A 21,537-nucleotide genomic window follows, 5' to 3' on the forward strand; every position below is an offset into this window, starting at 1 on the left:
GGAGAAAAAGAAAGAGGAGGCTGTGACACATAGTTTGAGATGGGTGAGAAAAACTAGAGGGTCCCCACAGCACTACCCCATTTGGACTAGGGGGAAAACCTCTGAAGAAGAGTCAGAGACAGGAGAAGGCCCAGCTGGAGGCCACTGGAAGCAGGAAAAAGAGGACGTAAGACAGTAAGGTCCAAGGCGGTATTTGAGGATGATCTTATGACTGAGGTATTCGCTGGTAAGGATGAATGACCTCCATCAGATGAAGAAGTAGAACAGGAGGTGGGAGGATGAGCACTTCCGATTGGAACAGAGATGAGAGGAAGGGTTTCGGTATGCATTCCAGGAACATCTAGCTCAGCAAAATGGGGAGGTGCTATGACCAGAACAGATGAAGGCAACTCCACAATTCGAGGTGAGGAACAATCTCCTGTATAGAGTCAAGGGTGGAAAACCTGGAAGAGAAGAAGTAGTACAATTGCTGGTACCTCGGTGATACTGAAGGGCTCTACTGTAAGTAGCTCATGAACTCCCTATGGGCAGACATTTGGAGGCAGACAAGACAGAAGCTCGCATTCGGTAAAGGTTTTTTTGGCTGGGGTTAATATGAGAAGTAGCAAAGTACTGTGCATCTTGTCCTGTGTGCCAAAAGTAAACCCTAGTCATCCTCCAAGAGCTCTGTTAGTACCACTGCCCTTGGTGGAAGTTCCCATTGAGTGTGTGGCAATGGATATTGTGGGGCCACTGCCAAGAAGCAGTGCTGGGCACCAATTTATTTTGGTCCTCCTGGACTATGCAGTGAGGTATCCGGAGGTTGTGCCTATGCAGACAGTGTCCTCCCCAAAGGTGGCAGAGGAGTTAAAATATTCTCCTGAGTGGAGCTCCCTAAGAACTTTAGGAATGAACTTTACATCTCACATGTTTGAGGGAGTGAGTAAAACCCGGGAATTAAACCCTTAAAGACCACGGTATATCATCCCCAAACTGACGGGCTAGTGGAGCATTTTAACCGGACTTTGAAACAGATGTTGAATAAGTTCATGATAGAGAGCCCACAGAAATGGGATCAGCTGTTACTGACCTTATTATTCGCAGTAAGAGAGGCATGCCAAGCCTGAATAGGGTTCTCCCCTTCAAACTATTATATGGACAGCAACCAAGAGGAATCTTTGATTGGATTAAGGAAAGTTGGGAAGAACAACAAAGTAAAGACCAGAACCTGGTTCAATATGGGACTGAGAAAATGTCTGGAGCTGGCACGAAGAGAAGCTTTAGGAAATCTTAGGGAGGCTCAAGGGCGACAAACAACCTATTACGATAGAGGGGCTTGAGAAAGGAAGTTTGAGTTTGGAGACTGTGTATTGGTTCTCCTACCTGACCAGGAGAGTAAGTTACTAGCATGATGGCAGGGACCTTATGAAATCATACACCAAGTAGGGCCTGTAGATTATAAAGTACATCAGCCAGACAGGCAGAGGAAAAAACAAGTATACCGAACAAACAAACAAACAAACAAGTGAGGGCTTTCTTGGGACTGGCAAATTATGATAGAAAATTTGTACCTCACTTTGCAGACTTAGTGGTGCTTTTGACTGAGATGGTAAGGGCTGGAGCCCCAAACAAAGTGAGATGGACACCAGAGGCAGAAAGAGCATTCCAAGAGATGAAGGATACACTTTGTACACAGCAAAGCCCTGCCACCACCACCAAGGGGTTGTGGACACAGACCACAGTGTGACCCAGCATGTCTGGAGGGCCCTGCACACCTCCAGGATGGCCTCCCCAGTGGTGAACTTTCCCATACCAAACAGGTGTCTGACATACTGGAGGCTGGTGGGCATGGCCAGCTCCAGCAGCATAAGGGCCAGCTGGGTGTCAGTGGGGAGGGACAGGTCCATGCCGGTGTCCTGCCACTCAAAGTGGGGCTGAAGCTTCTGGAGCAGGTCCCAGAAGATGGCCCGGGTTATGTGGAAGCCATCCAGCCTCTCGTTACCCCAGGTATGCTGGACTTGGTACAGCCACCAGTGCTGGCTGGTGTGGCAGGCCCAGAGGTGGTGGGGCTGGAGGCTCAGGAGGGTGACAGCAGCCCCAGCAGTGGCATCTTGAAGCCCCTCATCAGTGTCCCTGGCAGCAGCAGCTGTGCAGTGGCAGTGATGGCCCTGGGACAGCATGCTGCAGCCAGGCAGATGCTTGCTAGATGTGGGGGAGCTGGGTGTGGCAAGACAGTGGTAGGCTAGGCAGCAGTTGGCATGGTGAGCCAGCAGGGCAATCGCGGTGGCCAGCAGAAGTATGGGGCACTGGTCATCACTGCCAGGGGCAGGGGCTGGAGCAGCCGTAGCACAGGGAGGCAGAGTGGCTGAGGAGAAAGCTGCTGCATGCTGCCCCTGTGCTTGGCATGTTGCTCCTGAGCAAGGAAGAGGCTGGCCAGAGAGCAGAGAGTGGACCTGGCTTTTAAAGAGGTCTGCTAGATGTTAGCAGCTGCAGCTGGAGCCTAGTGTTCACCTCGGTGGCTTCAGGGGCCTGTTGCCAGGCTGCAGGGAACCAGGAGCAAATCTGTTCCCCAATCTCCTCATGTGTAGACACCTACCCAAAAACACTTACTCTGGCTTAACTTACACCACAGTGAATTTGGGGCAGTGTAAATGCACAGGTAGACACACACATTGTTAGTTATTGTAAATGTCTATTACACTGTAAAATGTAATAGTTGCAGTAAATTTGAATCACCAACAAAACTGGAAGTTTTCTTATTTTTTTTCTTTACATAGTTCTGCCAAGGTTGGAATATTTCACAGAATAAAACATGCCCAAAAATCACTTTTGTCATTCCAATATATCTTCAACACTGGGTGCATCTACATGTGATTCTACATCACCATACCTACACGCTATGGCGAGAAAGCGGCAGCAGGCACAAATTGTGATGCTGCAGCTATGTTGCCAAAGCAACACGCTCCCTCAGTATAGTGTGTTGCTACAGCGACATAGCGGCTAAAAATAACTATGTGCTGCCGGCACGGCACAGTATGGTCTGTTACTGTGCCATCATTTAGTACTTCCAAAAGAGTTAACAGCATGATGCAACATTTGGGCATATGTAAAATGATTTACTATAGCTGCCAACATGGACACAGACATTGATGGTCACTAAGATAATACAATGGTATAATTTTTTAAAATTCTGGGATCTTTTTTGTCCCCACAAACACTAGAGCATAAGGAAAGCTTTGAACTTAGAAGTACGTTTGCTGCTCTCTCCTGACTCCATGCCTCAGTTTGCCACCTGATGACACAGCTGCTGATGTTTCTTTGATTCCACTGTTCGTAAAGCACTATCATGACTGTCAACTGTTTCTTCTACTTTGCAATAGCAGCTTCACAGGAGATAAGACCTAACAGCAGCAAGCTCACAGACATCTTTTGACATGAGGCTTTGCACATGTGAATTCAGATATCTGAAAGGGTTCATAAGAATTTGCTCATTTCATAAAATTGGACACTTCATAATTTCTGCACTGACAATTGTTGTTCATAGTTTAAACAGTTAAAATACCAGAGAGAACCAATCTGTAAGGGTTTAGATATTAGCTCCATGCAATAATATATCTCTTTTACAAAACAGATATTTTGCTGCCTCTAAAATCAAATGGCCTTTTTAACAGAAATCAGTAGAAACCTGAAGTGAAGTTGCAAAATGTTTTCCTTTTCATGTTACATTTCCCCCACCTTGATCTTGCTTCAAATTCACTGTTTTAGAAGGTAAAGAAGATTAGAACAATTTAAAGTGCATAACTCACTTGCTTTTATTTGGTTGGTAATGAGGGGTGTGGGTGGGAAGAGAGAAAGAGAGGTGTATATAGAAAAGGGACCTATAACTCAAATGCTCTCTGAACCCTGTCATTTGTGTAACAGTCCAGACATTTAACTGTTTTACACAATGACTTATGTGACAGTACATACAGTTACATGTTTCTTGGTGACACTTGCTGGGGAGGCAATGGACAAAAAAGATCTAAAAAATTGGAACACTGCCTAATGTACTGTGACCAATATCTAATCTGCCATTTGAATCCTAAGCCACAACCCTTCTCAGTTCAAAGACAGATGATGCATGTTCAAAACTGTATAGCTCCATAAAGCTATAGAAGCACTCAAAAGAAGGCCCATGCTAATGAGATTTAGATGCAGCTATGAATTTTGTTACTGGCTTCTTAGAAAGGTACATTAAATGTCAACGTCAGTCCACAGATAAGCTCTGCAATGCTCTTATTCTAAGTCTGTTCAGATGAATGATTTGTTGTGTGCTTGGTTTTCATGGCCACCATTTCGTAGAGTGCAATTTGTCTTGGACAAACCACTGACGTTGAACAATATGCTGAAGAACCTTGATGCTGTTTTTCTTTTCACAGCTGTTATGGAATATGCTTCAAATACATGGATGGTGGAAGATGAACAGGGAGAAAGTCAAGGTATGGGCACATAAACAAGTTACCTCAAGGCATGAAAGGGTGTGAGTTACATCAGCTACTCCATGATAACTGTTCATGTGCTTGCTTTTACCTGGGGTAAATGCAAGGTAACTTATTATTATTGTCCCCAAGGCTCTACAGCAACATGATTCAGATAAGCATGCAGCACAGCTATTCAGGGTACCTGTTATTCAGCCAGGTGATTAGACTGGCTGACAGCAGAGATAGTTCAGGGTTAAATCTAAATCCAAAGTGGATTGCTATTTTACTCTTTTTATACTTTAAAAGTACACATAAAGCCTGCATCATTGCTCACACATGATCAATCACACTTGGTTCAATACACCTTACAATTTGCTGATAAATTAATTTTTTTTAATAACATTGTTACATTTCTTCCCGGATATGTACCAGGCTTTGATTGTACATACTTTTCTTATCTATTATGGGAGGTTGTACAGATCCTTACATCCCAAGGGGCTTGATGAGATTCCAAATGTTCTAATGCACTCGAGTGCAGGGCTTGTCAACCAGGGGGGCACGTGTACCCCCGGGGGTACTTGGAAAGGTGCTAGGGGCTGGTGGGGGCAGGAAGAGGGGCAGCGGCTCCCCTCTGCAGGCTGCACAGTAGCCGGCCAGATGCGCAGCAGGGGGAGCTAGCATGCAGCAGCTGTCACCGCCATCCACCACCATGTGTCGCTGCATGCAAGCCTCCCACTTCATGTCCGGTTACCACCCCTTCTCCCCGCTCTGCACTGAGCCACTACCATCAGAAGGGGTATACTCCTTAAAGGTTGAAAACCCCTGCTCTAGTGCTTTCCAAAGAACTTTAGACTTACAGAATTTAACTCTCACTGCTCTTGGCCTGTCTTATGGCCTACACTTATTCAATGAAATTGAAGGTACTCTGCTGGGAAGTAAATGTGGTTTCAACCCCCTTAAACTGAGTAGAGCTTACTGAGAAAAAGATACTGAGTTTAGAAAAAGTAACCAGTAGCTTACTGGGTCCTCCTGGTTCCCCTTCCCCATGGTAGAAGCACTTTGTCATATCTCTGATTGAGATACAAGAGCTCAGACACACTTTTGTGATTAGTATTACCTGTTGGCAACTCCCTACTTAGTACTTACGTGTTCTGGCAATACAATGCACATTCAGAGCATGAGAGAACTATCTGCTTCCATGGATTGAATAGAACTGTTCTTCTGGAGTGAGATGCTTTGCTTTTGGATTTAGGTTTTAGCAGTTAATTTTTTTAAACCTAAATTTGAGGCCATTTTAATTGATAGTCCCACTTTGAAAGGGCTTTTCTCAAATCAACTTGGGACTATGACTTACATTTTTGACCAGTTCTGACTAGTTTGACTGGCTCTCTTTCTTTTTCTTCTCCAGAATCAGCTCACTCAGTCTATTCTTTTTCTTTTTTCTCCTTTTCTCTAGATATGGAGATTGTCTCATTATCTTTTGATTCCATAAAAGTATGTTGCCATGTTGCTGTTTCATAGCAAAGAAAGGGGCCATTTCTGCTTCCACAAAAGGCAATGGAAAAACTCCTACTGACATCACAAGAGCAATTCATCTGGATTCCTAACTTGTTGCCATATTCTGCCATTTTTCAATATTGCATCTGCTGCCTCTCCACTTGCTTGAGTGGAAACACTGATTTTACCTAAAGGCATTCAAGCTTAATTTTTTCCTTTGAAAACAACAAGCATATTGGTCTACTTTTAAAATATAGTATTACAATTCTTACCATCCATGCTGTGACAAAATCTCCCATCCAAGTTCCCACTGCTGCTACCTTCATAAAACTTTCATTCCTGATGCCCATGAAGTCTGTTATAATATATGCTCTGTGAAAACAAAACATAGGTTGAAGGTTACATACCTTCATTTAATGGACTTACAGTTTGCTTTAGTGAGAAAGATAGGATTAACTGTGAAAGTGTCAAGCTTTTGTACAATCACATGTTCTGTCAGATTTAAAGTCTTGATGGAGCACTAAACCTACAACGGTCAATTCCAATCAGAAATGGAAAAGTGAATCTAACTGTATAGCCATTTCTCCTTTTTTCCTTCCGTTCTTTCTTTCTCTCTCTCTTTCTTGTTTCTCTCTTTTCCTTGTTTTGTAACTAAAATAGTGACAAGCTTCTGGATAATATAACTAAAGTTTTAAACTTTTCATCTCTCCTTAAGCTAAAAAAATAGTATTTGAATAATTGGAGTTCTCAAATAAAATAAGACCTTGAGCCACTCTACAAAAATAGTTGAACTACTTGATTTTTGACTTCACGAATCATGCTATCCATTTCTTGTAATACAATAGCACAAAGACTGCCTCATATTCTTGTTAGATTTCAGAATCTTCATGGACATGCTTTACTTAAAAGCCAAAGGAAATATATATTTATACATATTGGACTATCTTTAGACAGAACTTGAGAGCTGAAAATGCAAACAAGCAAAAAACTCCACCACCCAACCCTACTCATTCTGCTCAAATACTGGACCAAAATAACTTGCCATTTTGCTTAAATAGTGGAGAAGACAGAGTTTCTGACATCATATCACAATCTGCCATTCATGTAAAGCTCTATACAGTGGGAAAAGCCAGGAAGCACATATTCCCATGCTAAATTACAATGTGCTTTCTTGAGCACAGCATGCTGTCTGATCGCTTCCATTATTAATAGGTTTTTTGTTAATTTTTAAAGAAAAGATTATTCTCATTAATTCCTATAAACACCAACAGTAAATCACAGTGACTATTACACTGTATCTTTTCAAGTAAATATGTACTTACAGGGTTTTTGAGACGTAGCTTATACAAATGTAATTCATGTTCGGGGATGTGGATGGCTAACCAAATTGACTGCAACAATTTCTTGGGAAATTGAATAATCTGTTATGCAAATGTTAAGGATCTAAACACATATTATGTACAAAGTCCTGTAGTATCCAGGGGTGGAATTCTATTTCTCTTTGCACATCTAAGTGGCAGTTCTTGAGTCTAGCAAGTCGCATTTTGGTACTTATGCACAGGTAGCGATTCTGTTGCCTGTTACCCTGCACAGTGCACACATACATAATTACATACACGCATATCTGAGTGCAAGTCCCATAAAGGAGGAGGAAGGCAATGCCCATGTTTTAGGCCTAATAGCTAGCTGATCTGAACACTCGAGCAGGAAGATTAAGACCTGGGTTCTAGCGCACCACCTCCTTCCTGTGGCCCCCTACCCCAGTTAGAGGGGGGATTGAATTTGTGTACTATTTTTTCCAGTAAGAAGCTTTAACAACCATGTAAGAAGTAAAGCATTATCTGAGTCCTCTGCATGTTTTTGGAAACTGAGTTGCTTCCCTTTGTATTTAATAGTCATTTAAAAACTGAATGAAAGGCAGTGGAGTGGAGAAGTTTTGCCTTCATTGGGCATGTCTACAGAAGTTGCTTTACTGCGCCTTAGCCTAATTTACTCTGCAGTATGGGTGCATGTCTACATGTGTGCACCCTCACTGTGCAGTTAAAGGGGCTAATAGCAACTACATTTGATACCTGCAAGTAACAGGTATCAGATTTAGATGCAATTAGTTAAAGCACAGCAATGCATGTGTAGATGCGACCCAGCACTAACCTTAGTGCCAGTTCTTCTTAGCCACTAGGGGGGGCCACCCTGAGCCCAGCCCCAGGGCTCTCTGGCGGCCCCTAGCTGCAGGCTATAAAAGGGGCTGCAGGCTCTGTGTGCTGCCCTGGACAGGACCTAGGCTGCCTCTGCCAGTCTTGTCCCCTAGTCAGAGCTGCTGGTTGGCCACAGGTGAGTACTGTAGAGGGCTACAGCCTGCTGCACCCCCTGCCCAGCCCAGATCTCCCCAGGGCTGCTGCCTGGTTGTATCTGGCAGCAGGGCCAACACTTGCTCCTTGCTGCTGCTCACTCCCAGCAGTGTCTCCTGTCTTTGCAGGCAGGTGGAGGATGTTGCTTAGGAGATCACCCAGGAGGAGGTGCAGGACCAGGTGCAGCAGGGGCACTGGGCACGGATGAAGGCCCTAGAGTATGTAAGGGCCTCTGGCGGCAGGTGGCTCTCCAGGTCCAGGCAATAGAGGCTGCAGATGTTGACCGCTGGACCCTGGATACTCTCCTGGGCCTGGCAGTTGTGTCCATGCCCCCCACTGCCTGGCCCCTGTCCATCACCCAGCAAGGCCCCTGAGTCCTGCCCATCACCCCGCAGCAGGCCTCTGCCTGGCCATGGGAAGAGGTCCTCCGGCGCCTCCTGCCCACTGGAGCCCCAGGCCTGCCCTGTGTCCCCAGCTAGGCATGGCACCACAAAGGGACTCAGGCAGGCAGAAGGGGAGACTCATGGATATTTAAGGACACTATTTGGAATCACCCATGGATGAGCCTGCTGTCTGCCATGTTCACTGCACCTTCCCAGCCCCGCAGGGGGACTGGCCAAGACCAGGGTGCTGGGACCTTGTCCCTGGGCTCTGCCTCTTAGGTGCCCCATCCCACAGCCCCCCAGTCCAGGCCTCAGACAGAGCCTGAGACTATTGTAAATAGTTTTCACTTGGGAAGAGGGTTTTTTTTTGTTGGTGGGTGGGGAGGGTAGTAGAGGAGCTCTGTGTTGGGGGGGAGGTGTAAGGGGCTCTGTTGTGAGGGGGAAAGGAAGGTGCTCAGTGTTTTGGGGAGGGAAGGGAGAGGGGGGAGGAATGAGGATGAGTGTTGTGAGGGGAATAAAGCTTTTTCTTTCAACCATGTGCCTGGCCTCAGAGTGGTGCTAGGGGTGGGGAGGGGGTAGGAGGTGTGTGTTGTTAGGGAAAGCAGGCTGGAATGGGGAGAGCATTAGCTTAATGCACAGTAAATTTAGACACTACTAACTGCACATGTAGATGCAACCATTGACAGCAAGGCCCCAAGCTAGAATACAGGTCTCATTCTCTTCTAGGGTAACAGCAGCTATGTCACCAAACCACACATACTCTAGCTTGCTTACATGTTTCTTCCTGGCTCCACAGATCTTCTAGGGCTGTATGAAGCTTTGGTCCCTGGTTCAATTCGGTGGAGATTCGGCCTGATTCAGTGGCCAAATCTCTGAATCAAATCAGATGACCCTTTAATCTCTCCAAATTGAATTGAAACCCTCCAAATCAACTTGGAGAGATTTGGAAAGATTCAGCAATTTGGACATAGACACAGCTTTAAATGTTTTTTCTACATACCTGTAGGTAGTAGGCAGCTCATGAATGCTGCAATGCTGGGGCGCATGCAGTGTCCCACAGAAATGCAGGGGGGTCCCCAGCTTGCTTGGCAGCAGACCCAGAAGTAGACCAGAAGCACTTCCAGTCCACTTCCGGGTCTGCTGGAGAGCATGCAGGGGGCCCCTCCACACTGCCCCTGGCTCAGCAACTGGTGCTTCCTGGGTCTGGGGGGGTACCCGGGGTGCCCCTGAGGATGGTCACCAAGCCAGGGAGGTGTGAGGGGGCCCCCCTGTGCACTCCCTGGTGAACCCGGAAGCATGTGGGGACCCCCCCCATGCTCCTGTGGGACACGCCATCAGCCCCAACATCACAGCGTTCACAAGCCACCTGGTATCTTGAGGTATGCAGAAAAAACATTTAAAGTTGTGTCTATGTCCGAATCACTGATTCTCTGCATCAGCATCAAATCTTCAGATGTAGAGTCAGTCAAATAGTCAGGGACAGTGATCCGAATCAATGAATTGAATCACTGTCCCTGAATTGGGCGAAATCTGAATCTAATAGGGCCCACTTTGCACACCCCTAATATCTTCCCATCTTGGCTACCTAGGGGACCAGCTTCAAAAGGCATGCTGAAGAATGATCTAGATACTGTCTGACCTGTGGTATGATGGTTAGCATTCTGTCCTGGGAAGCTGGAGATACAGGTTCATTAAGTGGGGTCTAGAACAGGGGTCTTTTCTTCCTGGGTCAGTGCCCTAACCACTTGGGCTAGATACAACCATTTGTGGAGGTTAGAGGGAGGTTAGACTGCATTAAAAATTCCTCCCAGTCTAACTTAGCTTGCCTAGGTATGGACCTTGCATTAGTTAGGCAGATCTATGTGTGAACTATACAGAAGTTCAGGACAGTTAGACTGGTCTAAAAATGGCTGACCTGATCTAAGTTAACCTCATGTCTGAGGTACACCTAACTTAGATCAGGTCAGCTATTTTTAGACCAGTTGAATTGTCCTGAACTTCTGTATAGTTCCTAGCACAGGCACAGGGTTGCCCCAGCCACTGGCTCCAGCCCCAGGACTGAGCTCTTCCTACCTCCTCCCTAGCACTGGGGAGCCCCCTGCTCCTCCTGCAGACCAGCCAGTTCCCCCTGCCCTCCCCCACTCAAGCCCATAACTCCCCCATCCTGCAAGTCAGTCCCAGTGCCAGGTGCTGAGCAAGTAAGGTGGGGTGGCAGAGGGGCAGCCAAGGTGGGGGGGATGGTTTACTGGGGGTGATGTTTTTCATTTGGGGGAGGTTAGGGGACTAAAAATAGCCCCTGATCCTGGGGGGTGGGGGAGAGAGCCCCCATTCCCTAAATCTTCCCACAGACCCTGCCAAACCCTCCTGGACCACAACAACACCCCCACTGACTCCCCTGTACCCTGATCCCCCCAATCCCTCTTGTGGACTCTATTTTGCTCCACCAATCTCTTGACTCCCACCCCATAGACTCCACTTGCCCTCTAACCACCTTGATGGACTTTGTCTGCCCCCTGATCCCCTCTGTGGACCCCACTTTCCCTCCCAATCCCCCCACAGACCCTGCTTGCTCCTGGTGAATCTCCCCCACAAACCCCTTCTGCCCCTGCAATTCCCCCCATGGACCCCACCTGGCCCCAATCCACCCTGGAGCCTGTTTGCCCCCCCAACCCACCCCAAGCTCCCCTCTAGCCTCCCAGCCCAACTTACCTGAGATTGGGTAGCTATTTTTAACTCAATCTAACCACCCCCTAATCTCCCTGAATGTCTGGGTATGTAGTTATATAGAAGCATAAGCTTTTGTGAGCCTAAGTTCACTTTGTCAGATGCATCATATTTATACATACATATATATACACATATACATATGTATGTATACACAAAGACACACACACATATACACATACACACACACAGACACACTATATTAGTTAGCATATGAAGGCATATATCTACCTGCCTTCTGATTGACTTCAGACTAACTCAGCTAACTCCCACTCTCTGCTACTGGGAATAAAACAAGAGAGGATGTTCATGGGTCCTGGGATGTGGATGCCTGTGTGCATCCATGAACAGCATATGCTCATAGCCATGTATCTGCCCATTCAGTATGTAACCTACTGGGCATGCTCAGTCTATATGCACACGTACACTTATATACTGCCAGGAAATAGAACTGCTACCTGTGCATAAGTGCCAAAAATGTCACCTACATTACTCAAAATCTGACACTTGCATGCTCAGAGGGAAATATAATTCCACTCTAGAAGTTTATGGGCCAGATTCTGCAATTGGATTGGTGCAGGTGCAAACATGAACCAGCGTAGAATTTTTGCAAATTGAACAGGTCCCTTTCAAAATGTAAAGTATTTCCCTGTATACATCCAGTAGAAGAACCTAAGCCTATAACTTTATCGATGAACTGTAGGTTACTGCCTAAGATAACAACTTCCTATGAACACTTTTAGTGTGCAGATGTCTGGCGTGGCACACCTGAATGGCTTCTTTGATTAAACCTCATTTAGAAACCTTTAAGCATGTCATTAACAAAATATGCCATAATGGCTCCTATTGTGTTAATCAGTTGAATCATATGTAATGTTGGCTGAAACTTCCTATTAAACTGTAAAAAAACCCAACAAAACAAAACAAAAATGTTAAAAGTAATTTTAAATGTATCCCATAGAATCAGGAAGACAATTAATTTTATGGGTGGGAAGAACTGAAAGTGGTACATATATATTTGTGAAGTAAACTTGTTTTGTTCCAATGCTTTTGTCAAATGTTAAATTTCTCTATTCCACTGTCTATTCTTAACACCTCCAAGCTGTTGCCATTTCTCTCCTCTAAGACCAAAAATAATCCAATCTCCATGCTTGAAATGGGTGTGTTGTTAACAAAATGCACAATGATCTCTGCAGTACGCAGGGGGATGTTTATACAAGACAATGCATAGTAGACTAATTCTATTGTCCATTAGCACATCATACCAAAAGCCATGCTAATGTTCTAATGCACAGCAGAATTAGTCTATTGTGCATTGTCACAAAAAGACTGTATAGCTGGTGTTACTGCACAGTTGCACTGGTTACTGCACATATAATTAGTACCTCATATTAGAGATACTAAACTTAATGCACAGAAACAAGACACATTAATGCACATGTAGACACACCCAGGGTTGACCAAAAAAATTCAATAGGCCCAACTACTTGCTATTTTAATTTGTACAATGTGGGTGTAATACACTACTGTTCTGATTTGAAAACATGTTTATTTTTCACAGGTGTTGTAAATGTCTGAAGAAGGCACAAGGAATCTAGTTACAGGTACTCAACATGTCTGGCAATCAGGCTGTTTATTTTGCTTCTGTGGCATAAGAGTCAGAAATGTCTTTCTAGGGTGTTATGTGGCCCTATCCAGCCCACTGTGCAGTGTGGGATATTTAGGGGGTCAAAGACACCAGCCAACAGCTGCCAAGCAACACTGCTGCATATAAGGCAGATTATCAAAGAAGAATGAGAAGCGACTTGATCATTGTGTACAGACACTTACACATGGAGAAAATATCTGCTATAGGATGAATTTTCAACTTTAATGACAAAGGCATAAAAAATCCAATGGCTAGAAATTAAAGTAAACCAAATTTTACTGGTATTCTATTTTTTTAATCATTTAAAGTTCACATATTTATCTTTGTTCTACAACCTGAGAGTTAAAACTTGTTTTAGTAACTACCTGACTTCATGAACACAGGCATAAAAAAATCCCCAAACTTATTTTGAGACAAAATTATAAGGGTGTGCAACAAGGCTAAAATCTGAACAAAGATCCCAAAGGAGTCTGGTGGATGCTGAAGTCAAATGAACCTACTTGCTTTGTCTTTTCTTTTGTTGCAATCTGTTTGGCTTTGTAAAAATTTTGAGGCTAGTATCTATGAATAACTTTTACTGTTTTGAAAAGGGGAAAAATGAAATTTTCAATCATCTCTTTGCACAAAGTCTCCTCTACAACATAGAGCTTGCTGCCCTGTTAGCATAGCTTGTCACATTTAGCTTTAGTTGCACCTGCTTGATTCTACGATTCTATGACCATGGTAAGTTGGGCAAGCAGGCCCTGGCCTAGGCAGCCACCAGCTAAGCTCCCCATCCCTACTTGCTTCCTTGGGGTCATTGGCCCAGTGGGAGCTGGCCATTGGCAACCTGCCTCCCCCACCCCACTCCCAGGCTGAGACAGGCCAGGCTGCTGGAAGCACCTGCTGTTGTGACTCCAGACCCCGCTGCTGCCCACCCCCACTACAGGTTAGCTGCTCTCCTGTGTTGCTGCCCAGCCCACAGAGCTTTGCCTCAGGGAGCAAGGGGCTCCAAGATGCCTGGAATGAGGAGCTGCCCCTAACCCTGCCCTCCCTGAAGGGGCCTCTCCAGGGAGGACACCCTAGGGCCAGCCCCCTGGCATGCCAGCACTGTGCCTCGAGCATGCCCCTGCTGCATGTGTCATGGGCATGCAAGAGGAGTTGTTTACTGAAGGGTGCTCAACCTGTTACGCCCTGCTGCTACTGATGGCCATGATGTCGTTGGTACACCTGCATATCTGGTACAGAGCCCTGAGCTATGATAGCGTGGGGGGCAAGCCTGTGCTTCCCAGAAACCTCTGCAACCACCTGGAGGCTACCTGTGACTGCACTACATGTTCTGCCCTCGCTCACCTGAGGAGACCACTGCTGCTGGCATTGACAGATTCCTTGGTGTGTGACAGGCCCATGCCCATCTAGCTGCAGAGACACGGGCTGCTCAATAAAGTTCTGCACCATCTCCCGTCTTCCTGCCTGCCCCTCTGCCTCACCCCACAGTGCCATGAGGTCACCAGTCTCCTCCATGGACCAGCTCGGGTCCCAAGTGGAGGGCATGGGCATGGGCACAGGTGTATGAATTGGTGTCATCAAGGAGGATGCCATCCAGGATCCCATACCAGCTCTCTGGGCCCCCACACAGCTGTCCCAGTGCTGCCAGGCCTGGACAGTTGCCTGCAGCACCCAGCACAGAGGCACAGCATGGGACTGGCAGCTACACGACAAAGGCAATGTCCCCACAGCACTTATAGGCTCAGGGCAGGCTGCTGGGGGTTTGCTGCAGGCAGGTGGAGATGGTTCTGTTGGCCAAAAGCTGCCTGCAGCTGGGCCTGGGAGCTGACAAGCCTAGCTGGAGGCTGCAGCAGCCTGCAGTATCCTGTAGGCCTGAACAGCACGGTAGCCAGAGTAGTGTGGTGCCAGGCAGCAGTGCTGGGGTGCAGTTAGGCTGGCACAGCTAGGCTGTGGCCTGCCCAAGGGGACACAGAGTCTGGAATACCCTCAGGCTCCCTGGTGGTGTGCCCTAGGGCTCAAAATGCCTGCAGGCTTTTAAAGCCTGTGTCAGGGTTTGTCATTGAGGCAGCCCAGCCCTGGGGCAGAAAAGTTCCTAGCCCAGAACTCCGGGACTAGCCTGAGGCTGGCCCTCAGTAGCAGGGCTGAACCAGGAACAAACTTGCTCCCGGGTCAGGTCTACATGTTCGTTACCGCACAGTAACTAATACCATGTAAATTTCCTATCTGCATTTGCAAGTAGAAAATTTATGTACTATTAAGGGTTTTTACTGTGCAGTAAGTATATGCACATGTTGACAAGTGTACTTAGTGCTCAGTAAACTAGGCTACTGCATATTTAGGCATCTCATGTAGACATGTCTTCTATGTAGAAACTATTGATACATTTAATGTATTAATAAAGTAGATTTTATTTAAGTTGAATGGTGTGAGGCATATTCCATGTTCACTCTGGGTTGATTTTGCTTTAGTGGTCCTATAGAGGCATGGCTGAGTAACAGCCCCTCATCCCCCAAGAGAACACTTGTTTACCATTTTCACAGTGTAGTTCATGACATTAACTTTCAAACACATATAATGCTAGGGTATATTTAAGTGTATAAAAATCTGCTGTTAATTATGCAGTCAATTTTTAAAATAAATTAAGGCTAAAATGAGAGAGATCATTATCTTTATATAAATTGTGATAGGTTTTAAATTATAATTAAAAGAGTAAATTATTATAAAGAAGCTACTAGCAACATCATTCTGTATATCTGTAAACAGTGCTTATTCATTTAAAATATAACAAATTACTACGTTAAGGAAAATAATATTTGGCACAGTCATACCTCATTATAAATTGCAATGTACATGCACTACTTTCTATTTCCTTTTAAAGACTACTGGCATAATAATAACAGAATAAGACTTTGTTCTTCTGAATAATTTTGATTTAAGGATACAAATAGATGCTTTTCAAGGGGTTTTTAGGAATATGATCTTTATTTAAATTTAAGAAAAATAAACTGAGATACTGTTAATTTTTAATTAAACCTTGAAAGTTAACTTAAAATACTGACTACATTATTTTAAGGTTGTACAATTATTTGACCACCCAGGAATAAAGTTTCATAGCACTACCCAGCTTTAATATCACTGAATTCTTACATGCATAAGTTGAGACCAGCTCTCCTTGCAGAATTCACATGAAATATCACTAATTAAGGATGGTGTTTTTAAATAAAGAAAAGATAGCTTCAAGTCTGTGAACTTCTACTTTTTCTGCATTCACACTAAAAAAATTTGGGACCTGTGATTCCCTATCTGCCCTTTATGATGCATTGCCATGAGTGGCAGCTATGGTGGAAACAATATACCATAAGCTAGATCTCACAGATTTCTACCATTGTGCTATTTGGTCAAAGCTCAGAAAACAGTTAGATGAAGTGGTGTTAAAAAGCCCAAACCTACATATTACTACTATCCATAGTGTGGACAGAACTGTACCACTGGTGAACTGTGTCCCATTTTTGGTAGTGTAGACAAAGGTACCTCTAAACCAGGCATGACTACATATGCAAATACTGCAGGGTAGGTTTACTTTAGAGGAAATTACTCTAGAGTAAACACATCCCAGGCAGGCATCTACACGTGTGGAGATATGGGAGAAGATTTGCTGCTCCTGGCAGTAGTCTTCTCCCACACCCTCTGGCACTATACTAGCTCCCTACAGCTCTAGGCTCCCGCTGCTTGCTAGCCCAGCAGTTGACTGGGAGCACAGAGCCAGAAGAAAGCTGTCCACTCCTGGGGTGGGATCTGCTACCAGAGCCTGGGTGGGGACAATGTCCCCCTGTTCCGGCAGCATGGAGCTCCTAGCCCCAGGTCCCCGATCGGGGGCAGGGGGCATTCTCTGCCCAGCCAGAAGCTTGCTGCTAGCTGCCCCACTGGTGGATTAGGGCAGAGGCCTGGGACCTGCCTCTCCCCTACAACTCTTTCCAAGCCCTGTGCCTGGATTGCCTGATCAGAGCACGGGACTCAGATCTGTCCCTGACCAGGACAGTTCCCAGCCAGCCCCACACTGCACAGGGGAGTCTGCACATGCCCAAAATGGGACAGTCCCCAGCCACGTCCAGGCTGCATATGCAGACTACTATGCAAAGCCCAGGGCTGGCTGGAAAATGTCCTGGTCAGGGGCAGGTCCCAGCCAGCTCCAGGCTGGGCAGGGAACTCTTTCTATACAGAGAGCTCCCAGCCCCCACTCCAAACATGGACTGTGAGCTGAGAGCTTATTCCGCAATTGTGGAACTGGAGCTGGGAACAATCATCTCCTTGCAGGCAAGAAGCAATCTCCCAAACATTTCCCTGCAGGCAGCTCTTGCAGACAGGGAGCAATCTCCTGCTCCCTGTTGTTCAGCTAACCAGGAGCAAATTTGCTCCCAATCTATCATCTACTTGTGCCATACTGTACAGTAATTACTCACAAGTAAATTTTCTTCTTGTATTTACAGGTAGCAAATTTACTCACGATTAGAGCAAATTACTCTGCAGTAAGTGTCTGCATGTGTAGATGGTGATGCTTACTGTGCAGTAATTTACTCTAATCTTGAGTAAAGTGTCTCATGTAGATGCACCCACTGATAACCAAATACTCATAGTTAATGCTCAGTGCATGTATACACTAGAGATTCAATATAGTCACACAAGTTAACTTTACAAGGTGTAGCTTGGGTACCAGAGTCAGTCAAGCTACAGTAGCACTGAGCTCAGCATGAGTTACTCTACTGTTTTTGCTGGCAAAATAAATATAACTGGCACTGGACTCTGCTACTGCAGCTAGACCACTAGTACCTGAGCTAAATCCTTTAAACTTACCTCTATTGTCTATACAAAGCTGAAGTCCACAGTGTAGCTGCACCTTTAGATACTAATTTTATAAGCAAGATATAAGAACCTGAAAACTCATTATACTGCAAGACTAAGCATTCTAAATTTCTGCCTCTACAGAAATTTACCACGGTATTTACCCTTTGCATCAGAACTGTGCTCCACTATCTAAGACAGCCATTCCCAAACTAGAGATTGCAACCCCTTTTGAGTCTCAGCACTTTTAAGTGGGCTCTCCGGCCACACAGTCACTAAAGATGGGTTTATGTTGACAATAAGAGTTTGAGAACTGACCAGAAAGTTGGTTGTAAGCTTAGACTTGGGGCTGTAGTACAGAAAAACACTGTTTTTCCTTCTTGACTATCTATCCCGTAGCCTTAATAACTTCTGCAGTACTAATTTGGATATTCAAGGGAAAAAAAAGTATAGAATTTAAAAGATGAAATAATGTAAATTATAATTAATATCAGGTTTAATCTCAAAGGAGTATTTTCATACTTAATGCACTGCAGTCTGCTAGTTCTGAATTTATCAGATACTGCCAGAGATGCACATCATGTCCTGGGGAAAGCATTTCTACAGTGTCCCTGTATAGGCCACCATAGAAGACCTGCAAAATGCAACAGGAACTGCATTTTGTGCTTTCTGTCTAATTGGTGTGGAAGTTCAGAGACTGGTACTCCAGATCACAGGACAGCTATTTAGATTGTTACAGCAAGAGCATCACTGAACACTTAATGAACTAATAATAATGGGCACATTTACATGAGACATTTACTGCAGAGCTAATTAGCTCCACGCTAAAATGTCACACATGCAACCCCATTAGATCACAGTAGACTAATAATTGCTGCTGCAGGGTAGACCAGTGATACCCTGCAGTGGTACTGTTTCATGCATGGAAGTGCATGTGGAAATAGAGACAGGGCTAGCTGGAGCATGAAGGTGCTTCAGTATGGCCTGCTGGCTAGCCTTGCACTGAAGCACCCTCATGCCCCAGCCAGTCCTTCTACAGCACCCTCACACCTCAGCCACTCTCCCCCTCCCCCCACCACTCATGTACACGTAGCCCAGTTGGAGCAGCCCTGGGCTGGTAGGTTGAACCCCTGGGTCCCCTCCAGAGGGGAGGGAATCAGCCTGCCATATGTAATATGCTCCAGAGTTTTTTTGCTTCCAAGGACACATTCAAACTCTGGAGCCTATTCATATGCATTATTTGTAAGTGTAGATGCACCCAATGGATGGTAGGAGATGGCTATACTTGGTACAGTTGTGAACCAGACGATCTTTCTCCGGTACCATAGGGAACTACCTTTAAGATACTCTCACAAGATCCAATTTGGTGTCTGATACAGAGGCTGATGTTACACAGTCCTGATCACTCGGAACTCAGACACAGATCAAAACAAGCTTCTCTCATAGTCCTTGACTGTTGAATGATTGCTGAACAGCATGCAATACCAGGGGTAAAACAAATTAAGAAAATACTCTTAAATGACAGAATAGAGGAGTTCAAAGCCCAACAAGAGCTGAAACTCTCCAGAAATGTGGAGGACAAATAGAGGTTTAGACTATGTTTCACTCTATATTCAGAAGCTATGTGTGTCATTCAGATGGAAGACAGAAGATAGCTTTATATTTCACATATCTACTTCAGAAACACTTGATTTTTTTATTTAGTTAATTTTAGCTGAAGTTAACTATTGCAGATATTTGAGTAATACATTCCATGAAAAATAAAAACTGTTAGATATGTTTTTAAAAAGAATAAAAAATAAAGTGAAAACACAGAAGAAAATGTGAACGATGTAAGGCTGAATAGTTAATCTTACAATGTGTGGGGTAAATATGCCCCAGATAACAGACCAGATTGTGAGTGGGATCTGGTACAAAAAACCCAAAAAACCTCAGACACTCCTGGAAGACTGACAGTTCACCCTTAACATAGCAATTACAGTTTGCCAAGCTAAAGAAATCACCCAGCTCAGACTGAACCCTATGGAGCACTGATAGTGGTTTGACACTATGGGCATATTAGAGAATTCAAAAGACTACAAGAAGAGTGATCAAAGGCAGAAAGGCATGCAGAGCTCAATGTTTACAAAAACAACACATGGAGTTGCACATGTTGTGACAAACACCATGAACCAAGACAATGCCTAGCACTTGGAGAAAGATGCAAAAACTAGAATGGATTATATCATTTTGCAAGAACTTGCACATGCCAAGAGAGTGTGCCTTAAGAACAAAGGGCAAGTAGGACAACAGTACCATTAGCTCAGAGGAATTCTTTATGGAAAACACTGCAGAAGATGAATGAATTGTCAGAGTGAAACAGTAAAAGGGACACATCAATATTAAGTTGGACATGGATGCATAAGCCATTGTTACCTCATAAACAGACATTAGCACTGAAACACTACCAGCAGGAGAAATGAAGGATGCAGACAGACATGCAGCTCCCAGCTGTAACTCAGAATGATTTCTGCAAAGCATTCTGAGTTACATTATCCCAGACCAAACTGAAGTTCACTGTTGGCTCTCGGGGGGAGGGGAATCTGGTTGGGGCTGCGAGCCTGCAGCCAAGTTCCCATGGCAATGGCCAGGGCTCTCTGCCAGTGCTCACTGTTTTTAGAATGGGAGGGGGGAAAGACAGAAAAGGGAACTCATTCTTGGGGCTCCCCAGCCAGTGCTGAAGGGTGGGGTGAGTGAATTGGAAGCCCCGCCCCACCTCAGGGAATACCCCCGCTCCACCCTCCAAGGGGGGAAATGGGAGGGGAGCTGAAAACCCCCCAGGCTTGAACTCCCTCCACTCTCTTTCCCCCCTCCCATTCTGAAAACAGTGACAGGCTAGTTGCTCTGCAGACATAAGTTACAAAAGATGCTACATTTTGAAATGTCCTTATCTGATATCTCATGCAATGAGGGCTTAGATTTTCACATGACTGGCCATTTTTAAGCTGTCTGCAGCTGTGCACTTGTGTTTGGTCACAGCTATGAGCTGCTTTCTGTGGCCAGATCAAGCAAAAAATATCACTTCTGTTTGAATCCTAAATGTCTAAAACTCAGGGCTTACTGTGTTGATATTATTCACAATAACTAGAGGTATAAGAAAATAATAAATTAGAAAATATACTCTTTGTAATTGTAGCAGGGAGAAAAGCACTCCAGCACAATGTTAAAAACATTTAAGGTTTATTAGTCATTAAGAGGGTGTACTTAAGAGGGGAAGAAGGGCACCTGAACAATTAAGGAAGAGTTTTGGGATGTTTTCCAGGGGATAGGAAAGCTCTGAGTATGGAACAGTACTGAAAAAATCTATATGAATAAGATAAAAAAAATTGGCTTCCTGGAGCAAAGTAGTCTAGATTTATTCATGTTGGCTAAAAGATGCTGAGTGGGTCTACACATGCAATTAATGTAACTGAACATACTAAAGCTCAATTTGAGCTGGAGTAAATTAACCCTGACGTCACTGTCTACAAGTGTATTTAAGCACAGTAATTGACTGTGCTGCCAGATTTTATAGATTTCATAGATATTAGGGCTGGAAGGGACCTCAGTAGATCATTGAGTCCAGCCCCCCGCCCAAAGGGCAGGAAGTCAGCTGGGGTCATAGGATCCCAGCTAGATAAGTATCCAATTTG

At 44.9% G+C, this 21,537-nt stretch overlaps 1 protein-coding gene across 4 annotated transcripts in view; it reads right to left on the reverse strand.

The window, feature by feature from the left end:
- TMEM117 (transmembrane protein 117) overlaps positions 1-21,537 on the reverse strand; it is a 415,971-nt gene that overhangs the window by 201,104 nt on the left and 193,330 nt on the right. For all 4 annotated transcript variants that reach the window (XM_019543346.1, XM_019543349.1, XM_019543347.1 and 1 more), the window contains one exon: positions 6,209-6,308. In XM_019543346.1, coding sequence (XP_019398891.1) covers positions 6,209-6,308 — 100 coding nt within the window. The remainder of the gene's footprint in view (positions 1-6,208; positions 6,309-21,537) is intronic.

Source organism: Crocodylus porosus, unplaced genomic scaffold (genome assembly GCF_001723895.1).
Source record: "Crocodylus porosus isolate Cpor-Errol unplaced genomic scaffold, CroPor_comp1, whole genome shotgun sequence".
In the NCBI taxonomy this organism is placed as follows: Eukaryota; Metazoa; Chordata; order Crocodylia; family Crocodylidae; genus Crocodylus; species Crocodylus porosus.